Here is a 16,286-nt window from a genome sequence, read left to right as displayed (position 1 = left end):
CAAAGAATGTCATTCTCTGTAGTAACACTAGCATGGAAATATTACTGCCAGCGAAAAGGAGAGTAGAGAGCACAGAAGAATCCAAGATGAAGAGAGGCGATGAAATGTGAACAGTTATGAGAAAGGACCTAATAGGAATCTGGAAAATGACAAAACCTACTTACTGATGTGACTTAAAATTTTCAGTAGATTAAATATGAGAGGCATACCTGAGGAAAATTAGTGAAGTGGAAGATTGATTGAACAAGGAAAGTTCTCACCTGAAAGTAAAAGAAAATATAAAAGAAATATGAAAAAATCAAGATAGAGGATAGATAATAAATCAAAGTTCCAAAAGAAATCAAAGGAGAGACGTTAGAGAAGAGGCTGAAGAGAACATTAGAAAAGCCATTATGGAAACATAATAACTGAGCCTTTCTTAGAACTAAGTAGAGGAGTCATACTTTGAAAGGCCGCCTAAAGCAGAACCGGATAAGGAAAATCATGTATTTTATGTAATGATGGTTTAAAATATGGAAATTTTAGAATAAATTATTCTAAAATGATTGTTGATATATTTAGGTGGTTAGATTATGAATAATTTTTTCCCATGTTCAAATTTTCTATTTAATATGGTAATTTTCATATATTTTCACAAATTTATAATTTTCTAGCAAAATGTACAATTACATAAGGGAAAATTTTTTTTTGGTCTGCAGCTAATATGTTAGAACGACTAAAAATTTATGAGGAGGCCTGGACTAAATATCCCAGGGGATTAGTGCCAAGAAGACTGCCATTAAACTTTTTATCTGGTAAGTGAGAATAATTGCAAAGGAATGAAAATGATATTATGGTATACAATATCTGCCCTTGGTTTTAAATATATGAGTGTGCATATTAAGATTTTAAGGTATGCCGTGTTAGAAATATCTGGGTAAATGTAAGTCAACAAGATTTTTTTCTTCCAAGGTGAGAAGTTTAAAGAATGTTTGGATAAGTTCCTAAGGATGAACTTCAGTAAGGGTTGTCCACCAGTCTTCAATACTTTGAGGTCGTTATACAAAGATAAAGAAAAGGTAAAGCAAAATACAGTGGTTGTTTTTTTTTTTTGACTATGATTTCTTTGCTCAGTGTTTGGATAATCGCACATAGTACAGGCACATAGTACCCACTTTGTGAGTCTGCTAACAGTCTTCCTAGCCCTTAAAGTTTAAATGCTTTCTGTTTATTTCCTTTTCATCGTCTTCTCTTTTTAGCTGAATAATTTACCACCTATTTGTTTTCTATCTTTTTTTTCCGGTGTGTACTTTTTAATAAATCAGTGCAGGTATGAAAAGTTGGTACAGCAGTGATTTCTTCAATATTGTCTCTATTCCCTCCTCATGGTGAAATCCAGAAGTGATTTTTTTTGTTTTTAAACTAAACTAAGTTTTACCTTAGTAATCTTTATCCTTTTTAGTTGGTAGAAAAAAAATTCTGTCAGAAGAGTTTGTTTAATGTCCCAGTAAGTCAGTTTACTCTTTCAGCTATGTATACAGTATTCAAAATGCTTGTTACAGTGTGTTATAATCTTAATTTAGATTATTTTAAGTTCAGTGACATCAAGACATGTTGGCTAGATTAAAAAAAAAAAACACTTCAAAGATGGAACAGATTAAACATACTGAACAGTTAAAGCACAGTCTAAGTCTGTAAGTGAAAGTCAGTTGCTAATTGGTGTCCGACTCTGCCACCCCATGGATTATACAGTCCATGGAATTCTCCAGGCCAGAATACTGGAGTGGGTAGCCTTTCCCTTCTCCAGGGGATCTTCTCAACCCAGGGATCGAACCCAGGTCTCCCGCACTGCAGGCGGATTCTTTACCAGCTGAGCCCCCAGGGAAGCCAGCACACAGGAAGGGCACTTACTTGCCAGTCTTTGGTTGAGAGGTCTAGGATATGGGCCTCAGTGGTGACTGTTTCACTTTTTTTTTTCCTTGCTTAAATCACATTAATAAAATGTGGTCTTTTTCTTCTAGTTTTGGCAGAGTGAGAACGTGATGCTTGTGAAGCAGTCTTGATTGTAGAATCATGTATATTAAGACTTTTTCCTCTATGGTTGTCTTATTTAAACGTTTAACTAGATTGGTAAAAAGAAAACAACCTAATTTATCTTTGAGTCTTCCCACAGTATTCATTCAACCTATAGAAACAGTTGTTTTGTTCTCATTTCTTAAGTTTATGTAATATTGAATTAAATTTTGCAATGATGATAATGAATGCAGCTAATTCAAACAGGCTTGGGAAAACAAAACTCTCCGTAAGCATGTAGCTCACCTTATGGGAGCAGAAGAACCTGGGTATTTCAGAATAGCCTAGCTGTGACCGCAGTTTTCTGAGATAATGGAGAGAGCTGGTGTTAATGTGTTGAGTCAGTTAAGTTGAGGTTATTTAAGAGAGCTTCTGTAGTAATAAATTCATTATAGATGGATTAAGCAAAGAAGGGAATTATAAGTTAAAAGTATTCACAGATCTCTTACAAAGACATGAGTCAGTAGTATAGTCATGACTCAAGATAAACCAGAACTGGGCCAGCCACTCATTCTCCTAGATCTCAGAAACCCACCTGCTATCCCATGCCTCAGTTTTTCTGATGGTTTCCCCGAATGATGAAATTGAGAGTTGATGCTGTCATCTACTGGTGGAATTTCTCTTTTCACACAGTATTTAATTCTTGATTCCTGAAGTGCAGATATTAACTGTGGGTATTATTTATGTAAATTAAGATAAAAATGAACCAAGATTAAAAAAACACCATCCATAACATTACCTCTTTTTGTCTAGCCTGTTCCTGATTTCTAGTTCAGCTTGATGGTTTATTTTATGGCAGGAAAAGTTGTCAGTAAGTTTTTAAAAAAAGTTTTGCCTTAAAGCACACCTTCAAAAGTGTATAGTCTTAAATCTTTATCCATAGGTTAAGAGATTTATAAAAAGGTGTGTATGTGAGAGACCAGGGGTGGAATCAGAAGAGAGAGGGAATTGGAATATTTATTTAGCCCTCTAATAGTAAATAACATGCTTTGCACAAGCATAGTAACTATATAATAATTTTTCTTTCTTTTTTTTTTTTTTTACTAAAGTGTGCTTGTGTGTTTGTACTGTAGGTGGCAATCATAGAAGAATTAGTAGTAGGTTATGAAACCTCTCTAAAAAGCTGCCGGTTATTTAACCCCAATGGTAAGTGCTCAAGTTTTATGTTTTAAAAAAGTCTTAAAAAATCTTACTATATTATGAAATTCTTGATCAGAAGGTCAGTATTGTTCATTATTTAGTCAATAACCTTAATATATTTAAACATTTTCCCCTTTAAGATGCATTAATATGTATATTATGTGAAAATATTTGATAAGAATGTGATAACAGTAGCTTATTGAAAATTTTATGTAGAACTTAAAACATCTCCAAAACTACATGTAATAATATAATGACCCTCCATTTACCCACCACTCAACTTCAGTAATTTTTTCCTCATGGCAGACTTATTTCATCTATATTTCTTACCTGTTTCCTTCTACTCCCTTGAATCCCCAAAATCGCATCATTTCATCCATGTAGATTTCAGTATTCTAAAGATCACAACCATAATAGCATCACCATACTTGAACATTAATGCTTCCTTAATATTAAAGGAAAATGTCCATGCTTACATTTCCAGGTACCTTAAAAATATTTTTTCTCTTTGTTTCTGAAGTTTATTTGAATGAAGAGCCAGATGAAATCTGTACTTTGAGTTTTGTTGATATGTCTCTTTAACTTTTTTTAAGTTTCCCCTCTGTTTTTATTTTTTCCTGCAATTTATTTATTAATTAGTTTCGTGTGTGTGTGTTTTTTAGTTTTTCTTTAGTCTAGTTTTTGCTGAATATACCCATATGCTGTTGCTTAACAAGTTGTTTCTCTGTCCTCTGGATTTATTATACATTGTAAGTTTAGAGCTATGTAGTCTAGTATGGTAGCCATTAGTCACACAGGGCTATTAAATTTTTTTTAATTAAATGAATTTAATTAGTCACAGTAGTCACGTTCAAGTGCTCCTCAATAGCTTTGTAAATCTAATGCCTACCATACTGGACAGGGCAGATCTAGAACCTTTCCATCATTGCAGAAACTTCACATGGACAGGTCTGACTGTCTACAGGTTTGATGGAATTTTATTTTTTTCCCCCTTTTTGTTTTAAAGACAAAGAGATGAGCAAGATTATTCCACAAGTGGTGGTGTGTCCTTTGATCAGGAGGCATGAAGTGTTTATTAAATGTGTTACATGAACTGTTACAAATTACAAACTAGTAATATTATAATATTTAATATCTGCTAATGTAGCATTTCAGGTTATACAGAAAAAGCGAGATAAATGCTGCTTTTTCTCCTTTGCCTGTCCTACTTTTTTGTTCTTTACCAGTTTGAACTAATGAATTTCAAAATAGTGAATTGACTATTAGTGAATTGACTATTAGTAGCATCTTTCAAAAGTGTTAGAAAAGTATTATTTTGAATTCATGGCTTTAAACATATTTGATGTTTTAAATAATTGCAGTTTCAAATGGTTCCAGCCTTCACGTACTAGGGTAGTAGTTGATAGCTTCCTTGCAGTTTTGTATAAAGAAATATTCTAGTTCATCTGGTATACTTGCCCATAACAGACCTGTAATAAGTTGTTTTTCCCAAGGACCCCTGTTTCCTACAGTGGGAAAACCCAGTATGGGACCTGGGGTGCTTATTGCTATTGAGTTGATCACTGTTTCTAGGTCTCAGATTAATTTTAATAGTACTTTTTAGAAGGCGTTACCATGGTTTCATTGGTTAATCATCATGATGTTCCTTTGATTATCAGCATTTTCCTACATATTTTACAAATGTGGAAGAGGTTCAATGACATGCCCAAGAATATGCAGCACTTTAGTTGCAGATCTATCAGATCGGGAGTTGGTGAGTTCCACTCCTATTGTTTGTCCACTGAGCCATCCTACTTCTACTAGGATAAAAATAAGCAATCTGTTGCTTTCTTTGAAAGCAAATAACAGTTCTTTAGATTTTAGAAATTTGTATTAAAAAGCATTTTTTAATGTGTGGGTTGTATATTTAACTTACACATTTTCTTGTGAGTATATAAAAATAAAACTGAACTAAAATACAGAATAAGTATTTTTACTTATCTCATTTTTTGTATAATTTTTAGTTTAACCAAAAGTGTACATTTTTGCATATTCAAAATAAGATTAAGATATATTAAGAATCTTATCAGCAGAATTCAAAATAACCACATCACAAGTATATTTATGTATAGTTTGGTACATTAGAAACCCAGTTAAGCAATCATGCCTTTCTTTTTTTCTTTTTCTTTTTTTTTAACCCTACATTAATGGAAATTTTCTCTTTATTCTTATTTTTCCCCCTCATACATAACATCCTGACCATAGTTCTAGTGCAATTTGTTTTCTCTATCCACCACCCCCCAGTTTTCTTTTTAGGTAATTTGTTAAAGCTTTGATCTCATTTATCTACCATGTTTATGATAAGCATGGCATTGTGCTAGGAGCTATAATGATACAGAGCAGGTAGTGTGGTGCTGGTCAAAGATCTTATACATTTAGAACTAGTTTCATAACTAGATGCATAAATAACACAATTTGACCTACTTTCCTTATTAATAAAGATAAAGCCACTTTGAGGTGGCTAGTCTCTTTAATATAGGTAATGACTAATTCTTCTCCACCTCCTCCCCCACTCTTTAAAGATGATGGAAAAGAGGAACCACCAACCACATTACTTTGGGTCCAGTACTACTTGGCACAACATTATGATAAAATTGGTCAGCCATCTATTGCTCTGGAATACATAAATACTGCTATTGAAAGTACACCCACGTTGATAGAACTCTTTCTTGTGAAAGCTAAAATCTATAAGGTAAAAATATTTTCTGCTTTTTTTCTTATGAGGTAATGAGGCATAAATTTTTAAGAACATATGTTACATTGTAAATGCTCTAAGAAAAATGATGTATTGGATAGCTCAGAACACATGTAATAACAAATATAGTATTTTTCTCAGTCTGATTGCTTTTTAGACTTTTCATGGTCATGCTGATTTGCTCAATTATTTGTATCTGTATGTATATACCAACACATGTATACAAATATACATATGGTTATTCATATATGTGTTGTTCATAATATATGTTCTCATGCATTCACACATACATATCTGGTTTTTTTTTTATTTTAACTAGCAGAGATAGATAATCAAAAGTAATTAAATTTGCTGTCAAATGTTTGTTTCTCTTAACATCTGAATATGATCGTGTATCAGTATCTGGTAATCTTAATAAAATGAAACTGGAGATTTCTACTGTGAATTCTACATGTTATCTCTGACTCTTCAATTCCTGTGTCTTGCTTGAGAATCTCTAGTCATATGTTCCAGTATCATTTTAAAAATTTTAATACAAATGAAATTTACTAATAGAAGCTCTTGGGGAAGAAGTTCTAAACCAATCGTTTATTTACCAAAAAATGATGAAATTAAGTAATGTTTTAAACCACTTTTAAAATGCCGGGTAATGCTCATTAGTTTTGTGGCTTTGCCAAATGGACTAGTTAGATGAATTAAGAATGAGGATCATTGTGGAATGTCCACAAGTGGTCCTAATTGTAATGTTTCCACGATTCCTTAGAATAGAAATTTGGCCATCCTTTTGCCTGTTATGACCTTTATATTGAATTATGTTGTTCTTACTTAAAGGTTTTGATTATTTTCTTTGATTCAGCCATTAATTTTCAGTATTCACCATTATTTTTCAGTATTCATTATATGCCAGGCACTGTGTAGTGCATCGCCAATGAGGTTATAACAGTAGACAAAATTTTTAAAACATATCTTTACTGTCAGAGAGCTCATAGTCTACATAGCCAGAAAGGTATCAGAACTTACAGTAGATTGTATGCATCTACATTGATTAGGGTTGTAAGAGATAGAAGATTACCTTTGGAAGCATTTGTGTCTTAGTTATTTATGAACAGGAAAGAAATTACCTGCATAGTAAAATTAGCATACTGACAGGTTTATTTTGTTTTTGTGCCCTCTAACTTTAGCATGCTGGGAATATTAAAGAAGCTGCAAGGTGGATGGATGAGGCCCAGGCCTTGGACACAGCAGACAGATTTATCAACTCCAAGTGTGCAAAATACATGCTAAAAGCCAATTTGATAAAAGAGGCTGAAGAAATGTGCTCCAAGTTTACAAGGGTTTGTATAGCTAGTTTGTTTATGAATAAAAAGTTCATACGTGTATAACTTGTTTATTTTTCAAAGTTTACTTCTGATATTTTTAATATCAAGACAAGATTTTAATTAAATTGCCTTATCAAAAAAAAATGAAATCAGTATTACTATAAAACATCATTTCTCAGGTGGCACTAGTGGTAAAGAATGTGCCTGCCAGTGCAGAAAATGGAAGAGACCAGGCTCTGATCCCTGGGTTGGGAAGATCCCCTGGAGTAGGTAGTAGCAACCTACTCCAGTTATCCTTGCCTGGAAAATGCTGTGGACAGAGGAATTGGTGGACTACAGTCCATGGTGTTACAAAAGAGGTGGAGATGACTGAGCACACACACACACACCATTTTTCCAATATGTTTCTACAGTAGGTTTTTAAACTCTGATTTATACTGAGATATGTTCAGTTGAAATTTTTAGGGGTGAATATACTCATATTAATTGAGTATGTGCTGCTGTTCTGTTTGTTATATTACTTTCTATCCCAGATTAGGTAGATCTTTTTGATTAATCATTTATGAGGGTTTTTTAGTGTTTAGAAATATAATTCTAATTTCTTTCACATATTAACTGTTCCCTCTTACTCTGAGAATGGTTTTAAAAAATAGAAAATTGTTCTGAGAATTCAAATCAATTAAATCCTATGGTGTAATAATGTATTTGGTAAGAAATTGTCTTTGAGTATGTCTGCTTTTCATATAGGAAGGAACATCAGCGGTCGAGAACTTAAATGAAATGCAGTGCATGTGGTTCCAGACAGAATGTGCCCAAGCTTATAAGGCAATGAATAAATTTGGTGAAGCACTTAAGAAATGCCATGAGATTGAGAGAGTAAGTAACACATACCTAAAAGTTTCTCATTTTATTCTGTTACCCATTGACAGAAATCCGCTTAGTTTTTTCTTTCCTCTCACTTCCTAATGCATAACAAATGATCGCTAAAAATCACTATTCACATTTTTCAGAGTTTATAATAAAAATAATATAGATTACATATTCAGCAGACTTCTCCATTGTCTACTCTTAGTGTCAGAATTCATGTAAAAAACTTAATGGAAAGTTTGTATCCTGACTGTGTTTTCATTGATTTTTGGATGTTTCTTTCAAATTGATGCTGCTTCTTCATTAATACATACAAAGCTCATTAAGCTATGCCAGAAATGTCTTGGTTTTGAGTTTGATTGGTGGTGCCATATGCCCTTGATAAATATTAGATGCAAGCTTTGAAGCCTTTTCACAGTACTTCTGTAACCTATATAATTTCTCATTTTCTGATAAATTTATTTTTTTTCTTAGTCCTTTCACTTTTTAGTCATTTCTATGACTAGTAGTTGGCTTTCAGTTTTTAAAATGTTTTTTAATATATATAATTTATATAAATTCATGCTTATTTTGTTACTATAAGTTGAGAATCCTGGAGGTTAGTTGAAATGTGTTAATTTCTGGTTGCTTGACTGACTTCCTGACTATTTCTCTCCCACATACCAACATTTCAGATTTGTATTCTTAGAAAAATTGACAAATACTACATATTAAAATCCTTTGCAGATTGTTCTAAATATAAAAGCTGGATGTTTAACATGTAAATCTACTGTATTGCACTACACCATTATGTATGCTAATAAATTCTGTTGGATTTATGATGGTAGCTTTATTTAAATGATTAAGGAGGGAATAAATATATTTTAAAGCATCATTGTGAAAAAAAGATATTTATTGATATTCTAAAATGTGAATTCATCAAATAAACAAAATAACTAGAAAAAAATAAAGCATTGTGTTTCCTTTCATTCAACAAATAATTCAGTCACTAATGTACGCCACAAACTATGCTAGGTAATGGCCTATTGTATTTACTTAATTGACATGTAAAGTATTTAAATAGAATTATTGTAATTTTTAATATTTTAGAATTTTACTGATTTTTATTTTCATGCCCTGGAAACAAGTAATTCCAAGGCTTTCATTTTTGTAGCTTCTTTGCTGTCGCTATACTTCACTATAGTAAAAAAGATAATTTTGTTAGCATTTTATAGAAATCACTGATGACCAGTTTGACTTTCATACATACTGTATGAGGAAGATTACCCTTAGATCATATGTGGACTTACTAAAGCTAGAAGATGTACTTCGACAGCATCCGTTTTACTTCAAGGCTGCAAGAATTGCTATAGAGATCTATTTGAAGCTTCATGACAGCCCTCTTACAGATGAGAATAAAGAACATGAAGCTGATACAGGTATAATATTCAAAGAGTTTTTTTTTTTTTGTGGTGTGTATATATATATTTATGTTTTTGCATAACAGATTTTTCCTGAGCTTTTAATTTTTTTCTGAAAGATGATTTAAAAAAAAAATTTAATTTTTAGCTGTGCTGGGTCTTCATTGCTGCAAGGGCTTTTCACTAGTTATGAAGAGGAGGGGCCACTCTCCCTAGTTGCTTTGCACGGGCTTCTTGTTGGGGTGGCTTCTCTTGTGGAGCAGGGCTCTGGGGCTCGCAGGCTTCAGGAGTTAGGGCATGTGGGCTGTGGAGCACAAACCCAGTAATGTGGCACGTGGGTCTGGCCGCTTCCCGGCGTGTGGAGTCGCCTCAGCTCAGGGATGGAACCTGTGTCTCCTGCATGGGCAGGCAGAGTCTTTACCCCTGAGCCACCAGGGAAGCCTCTTCCCCGAGCTTTCTATTTGCGCATTGTGGGACAGTGTTATCCATGCTTTAGAAAATGGTGATGGCTGTTTTGTGAATTTCTCTGAGCAACAGAAGAAAAATACTATTGACTCTTGTCTTTAAAAGCTAAGCAAAAATTTGTAGCTGATCATTACCATTTTTTAATATTAATTAATTTTTTAATGGAGGGATAATTGCTTTACAGAATTTTGTTGTTATTGGCCAAATATCAACATGAATCAGCCATAGGTCATTAGCTTTTAAGGAGTTGGATTTCATCAACTTAATATGGTGGCTCCATGGTAAAGAATCTGCCTGCCAATGCAGGAGATGTGGGTTTGATCCCTGGGTTGAGAAGATCCCCTGGAGGAGGAAATGGCAACCTATTCCAGTATTCTTGCTGGGAAAATCCCATAGACAGAGGAGCTTGGTGGGCTACAGTTTGTGGGATCGCAAATACAGTGAGGCACGACTGAGCACAAGCCATGACATACTAAAAGATAAATACTGCTTGAACGTTAATACCTGGGTTAGAATTAAAACTAAGCCAGTAACATTGCTCAGTGATTTTTCACTTGACCATTTTAAACATGCCATTTTAATAGCAAGATGTCAGGATGTGTAGGAAGAAGTCTTCCTTAAATTAATTATTTGGGAAAGGATCTCAGAATAAAAGTGACCTACGCATGTAAAAAGATAAAAAATTAATTGTCTAAAAATTTTGTGTCTTTATTCAGGGCAAAAATGTTACAGGAGTTGGGGCATAAAAGCTGTCAGAATTTTTTTCCTCAGTCCTGAGTTTCTTCCTCTTCTGAGGTTATGGTTGGTTACTTTCTATATTCTTCCTCCTGTTGAGACCTTTGGATCCTTTTATTAATTTGTTATTTTTACAATACCTAAGAACAATTTAGAAGATTCTAAGGTCACATATTGAAACCCTTGCACAAATTTCACTTAAATCTCTGTTGTTACTGCTTCAGCTGGAAAGAAAATGCTAGTGAGAATCTATAGGACAGTTTATAATTGAAGATGATATCAGTGATCCTCTGGCTTTGCTTATTTACTTTCCTATTTACCCTTCCTGCCTTCCACATCTTCTTCGAATTCTGCAAATAATATACGATTAACTTTTTTTTTTTTTGCCACGCACGTGGCATGTAAGATCTTAGTTCCAGAACCAGGGATTGAACCCATACCCCCTGCAGTGGTAGTGTGTAGTACTAACCACTGGACCACCAGGGAAGTCCCAATACACAATTAACTCTGGAATATACAAAGTTAAACCAACTCAGAAAAACACCTAGCAAATGTGAAACTCCCTCTTCACTTTTCTCCTACCTGAAGGTTTTCTCCTTTCAAAGGGCTAGCTAGCCCTATTAGGTGTTCAGTTTCTTTTGTGCACAATTACCATGTTCAGTTTCACATGTACATATGTTCTACACAGTTACAGGGTGGTTTTTGTGGTTTTGTTTGTTTTATTTTTTTAACCCATAAATGGGATGATATCATTCCCAATGTTCTAAAATTACATTTTATTTTATTTAAAATTACAACATTTTAAATTTTGTTAATGGGAATGAGGGTTCCCTTGTCCCCATTACAGTGCTAAAGTAAATGTCCTGTAAGGCATCATTGTGCACATATTTATTTAGCAGGGATTGTTAGAAGAGGAAATTAACTAGGTCAAAGATTATGAGAATTGCATAGCCTTCCATAAAAGTTTTTGTTGCCACCAACAGTGTATTGAGATTGTCTTTTATTTTATTGCCCACATTGAAAATTGTTCATCCTTCACATTTTTGTTACTTAGGGGAAACATTAGTTAATAATCATTTATTTACCTGGCTGCTTTGGGTCTCCGTGGTAGCACAGGGTCTTCGCTGCACAGTGCGGGTCCTCAGGGGTGTGACGCAGAGCTCGGTACGTGGGTCTTGCAGGCTCAGTTGCTCTGAGGTTGTGGAATCTTAGTTCCCTGCATCCCGAGTCCCTTGCATTGCAAGGCAGATTCTTAATCACTGGACCACCAGGGAAGTCCTGCTTTTGGGTTTCTTACATGAATTGCCTGTTCATATTGTTGACCTATTTTATTTTGAAACTTCTTGGTTTGTAGGAGATCTGTATGTGTTCAGGACCTTAATCCTTATTTATGTGTTGCAGATGTTTTCTTCCTATTGCTTAGGTCTTAGCTTTCTTTATGATGGGTATCTTTCATTATGTAAAAGTTTTAATTTTCCGGAGGCAAAACTATTTTAGTCTTTTGTGGCTTCTGGGTCTTGGCTTTTCTTCTTCAAAATGTATAACATATTTATAAATATCTTCTTTGTTTTCTCGTAATGTTTGCTTTGTTATTTTTACATTTGGCTGTGTGATTATCTGGAGATAATTTTTATATGTGATGGGAAGTGAAGGGTGGCTTTTTTATCCCCAAATAAAACACTGCTGTCTTCGAAATAGTACTTTTTTGAATGGGTCATCCATATGTTTAAAATGTCACTTTAATCATGATCTGAGCTCTGAAAAAATATTTTGGTGGGTTGTGGGCATGGTGTCTTGTTCTCCAATATATTAAAATTTATTATTATTGTTGTTTAGTTGCTTGGTTGTGTCTGACTCTTTGCAACCCCATGCACTGTAGCCTGCCCAGCTCCTCTGTCCATGGGATTTTCAAGGCAAGAATACTGGAGTGGGTTGCCATTTTCTTCTCTAGGGGCATCTTCCCATCCCAGGAATTGAACCCGCATCTCCTGCTTTGGCAGGTGGACTCTTTACTCCTGAGCTACCAGGGAAGCCCAAAGCTTATTATAAAGTCATACTGAAAACTATGTTGTATTGATATCGGTACACAGGTTTCTGTTACCCATCTTTCTCTTCTTGATGTCAAGATAGCAGCCAAGGCATCAAAGGATTGGCCTAGGTTGGAGAATTTACTTCCAGGATGGCTTACTCATGGCCAGAGTCCTGTTCTTGGCCACATGGGTATTTGCATGAGGTGGTTTGGGTTTCTTCAGAGCATGACAGCTGGCTTCCTCTGAGTGATCCAAGAGAGAGCAAAGAGGAATTCACAGTGCTTGTATTTCCTAATCTTGGATGTCATGCATATTCACTTCTAGTACATTCTATTAGTTAGAATCTAATCACTAAGTATAGTTCACATTCAAGGGGAGGGGAAATAGGCTTTACTTTTTAAAGGGAAGAATTTGTGAACATATTTAAAAATCACCACAGTGGTAGAGTATTTTAGAATGACTTTTTTCATTTCTCATTATTAACAAAGTGTTTTTCAAATACCTATTGAACATGTGGCTTTCAGATTTATTGCTTTAAGTCTACACAATGCAATTTTCCCACTGTATTGTAGCGTGTTTATCAGAGATTTCTAGTCTTTATTTAAGACATTCTGTGGCTTGTACCTCAAAGAATAATTGTTAATTTTTAATGTCACATTTTAAATTTACTATACAGTTATTCATTCTTCCTTCAACAAATATTTGAGTGTTTTCTGTGTGTTTTGGTATGCTGCTAGGCCTTGACAGCACAAAGATTTTGAGTAAAACAAAAGTCTCTTCCACCAAGGAACTCACAGTCTAAAAGAGAAACAGATGTGTAGACAAAGTGTTACGACAAGCAGAATATGTAAGGCATGGTGGCAGCACTGTTTGACAGGATTAGAGAAGGCATAACTAAAGCATAATACAGTGCCATAGGGGTTTGAAACTGCTTGTTACATTCTTAGAACTGCAAGAAGTTTAATTTTGCTGGAAGAGCTCATGCTTGTCTGCTTTGCTGTGGTTGTCACAATAGGTCTCCTCTTGGTTTCACAAATTTTTTTAAGATGTTTATATTCTTTAACAAATGCAGCCTTATTAAAGGCACATGAACATGTGTAATATGAGACATTTTTAATGGGAGTTTGGGAATATTAATACATAGTAGTAATTGATCATTATAAATCTGATTAACACATTGATGGTTTTATTAACACTGCTTACAGCAAACATGTCTGATAAAGAGCTTAAGAAGCTACGTAATAAACAAAGAAGAGCTCAAAAGAAAGCCCAGATAGAGGAAGAGAAAAAAAATGCAGAAAAAGAAAAGCAGCAGAGAAATCAGAAAAAGAAGAAGGATGATGATGATGAGGAAATTGGAGGTCCAAAAGAAGAACTTATTCCGGAGAAACTGGCCAAGGTACTTAAAAGTAGTATTTAGCACAACTGAGTGAAATTTCATGACCAGCTATTGTCTTTATAGAGTCTTTTTCAGCCAATTTGATAGATTTTAGAGTAAGATTTATTTTTAGTTTTCCTTCTTTGCTCTCTCTCTTTCCTCTTTCTCTTCTGTCTTCTCTCTTTTCTGATTGTATGTCACATTTAAAACTGGAAATAATGATTCTGAGTACTGTGTATGATATACTGGAAAGTTTTGGCTTTTGAGTCATTCTGATCTGGGACCACATAATAGCTCTTACATGTCACTGTGTATCTTAGACACTTTGTCTAATTTCTTTGATGGTTTTCTTAACTATAAAATGGGACTAGGAAAAATCATTACTAGACAAGATGTTAGGACTCAGGAAAATGTATGTGTAAAGAATATAGTCTGTTAAAAGTGGTAGCATTTAAGTTTTTATATAGTCTAAATTGAGCTTCTTAAAAAGTGAGTTCTGTATGTCTCTCTCACTTGTGTTGTCAACTTACAATATATTGTACTTAACTATTTGTACCTGATATCTTTAAAGTCCTCAAATATTTTCCCCAAGCCAAAAATCTTATCTGCCATTTTTAACTGTTAAACTGAAACCAAGGCATTCATTGTCATGTAAATCATTTTGATCAGTAACATACCTATGCAGTTTTCTTCTGACCCTTGACACCCTCCTCCTCCATGTGCGAGTAACTGCATGCTTTACTATGTTAAAGCAATATAGTAAACAGTAAACCTAGAGTTGAGTTTTAGCCTTATTAGTAACTAAAAATTCCTTGGTCATTGGTTGCTTTATAACTAAGGAAAATTGTAATACCCAACGAGTAGAGTTAAAAAATACTTTTAGAATTATATCCTAGCAGATGGACAGTAATATCTCATAGCAGTATTGCTATTTAAGAACCATTGATAAATGTAGCTTGGATTTCACGAAGCTGTATTGACAAATAATTTTGTGCTTTCTAGAAACAAAGATACTGCCTTTTTATTGTTGTTGGGAGTTTATTGAAAGACTATACAGGGTTGTGAAGAAGCACAGAAAACTGACCTTTCAGGCCCCATGGAGAACTGCAGAGTTCTCAGGGATAATGCCAACTTTACGGGGCCTTCCATCTTTATGCCTCCGCTTATTTCTTAACTGCCACTTTTACCACCATCACTGACTCCCTGCCACTATCATTCTTTACATTTTTCTCTCTGTCTCATGACTTAATGACCTTTTTTCCTTGTAACTCTTTATGTTTTTGTTTATAGTTTAAAGAAGGGGATCTGTTTGTATTTAGTTACTGTCTAATAAGGAGTACCTGGATAGCAGATTTCTTGCACTTAGTCTCCTGTTACACTGTTTCATTTTCTTTGTTTAGCCTATGATAGCTGCTTTGGGCCCAGATGTCAGGTTATAGTCTAGTCATTTATAGCTAGAGGGTTGTAAAGTCTTCCAGCAAAAGCACTATAGAAAGTACTTTTGACTCCTTTATTTGGAAGGAGCCTAGTGGAAGGCACCCAGTTTCATGGACTCCTCTTCAGTGTATACTGTTCTTACCTGTTAGGCACATAACACCTTTCTCTTTCTAGGATGACTGCATCCAAGATGTCTGCATCTAATAGAATCCACACTCACCCATACCCCAAAGTGGTGGCAAGGCCAGATTTTACACCAAGCTGTCACAATCGGGAGGGGCATTGCAGGCTGTTTTAAAAGCTGCCTGCCAATTCTGGGTCTGTAATCTATAGTTGGTTTTTTTGTTTCTTTTTGTTTTGGTGATCTTATGTTTCATTATTCTTCCAGGTAGTAAATGATAAATTTAGTTCACCAGATCAAGATAATTTAAATAAAAGCATTGTTAAATTAGCAGTTATTCTAGTTAAGAAAGAGAGAAGGAAAATAGGAGGTTTATTAGCTTAATATTGAGTTAACTGAGTGTAAATCTGAAAGCTTGATGTAATGTATTGTTTGCTTATCCAACTTACCATGAGGCAATAGTTTTTAGTTGTTATTTTTAAAGATTTTTTTTTTTTAATGTGGACCATTTCTTAAAGTCTTTATTGACTTTGTTACATTATTGCTTCTGTTTATGTTTTGGGCTTTGGCTGCAAGGCCTGTGGGATCTGAACTCTTGAGCGGGGACT

At 34.4% G+C, this 16,286-nt stretch overlaps 1 protein-coding gene across 3 annotated transcripts in view; it reads left to right on the top strand.

The window, feature by feature from the left end:
• NAA15 (N-alpha-acetyltransferase 15, NatA auxiliary subunit) overlaps window positions 1-16,286 on the top strand; it is a 67,710-nt gene that overhangs the window by 36,415 nt on the left and 15,009 nt on the right. For 2 of the 3 annotated variants that reach the window (XM_020902989.2, XM_020902988.2), the window contains exons 8-15: window positions 699-794; window positions 952-1,058; window positions 3,126-3,198; window positions 5,754-5,923; window positions 7,108-7,260; window positions 7,993-8,121; window positions 9,317-9,530; window positions 13,948-14,141. In XM_020902989.2, coding sequence (XP_020758648.1) covers window positions 699-794; window positions 952-1,058; window positions 3,126-3,198; window positions 5,754-5,923; window positions 7,108-7,260; window positions 7,993-8,121; window positions 9,317-9,530; window positions 13,948-14,141 — 1,136 coding nt within the window. Of the gene's footprint in view, window positions 1-698; window positions 795-951; window positions 1,059-3,101; window positions 3,199-5,753; window positions 5,924-7,107; window positions 7,261-7,992; window positions 8,122-9,316; window positions 9,531-13,947; window positions 14,142-16,286 lie in introns of those variants that run through there. The other variant, XM_070474839.1, reaches the window with a different exon arrangement.

The sequence above is a fragment of the Odocoileus virginianus genome, chromosome 12, assembly GCF_023699985.2.
Source record: "Odocoileus virginianus isolate 20LAN1187 ecotype Illinois chromosome 12, Ovbor_1.2, whole genome shotgun sequence".
NCBI lineage: Eukaryota > Metazoa > Chordata > Mammalia > Artiodactyla > Cervidae > Odocoileus > Odocoileus virginianus.
Note: the sequence above shows the minus strand (reverse complement) of the source record. Positions and strands in the feature narration are given on the sequence as shown.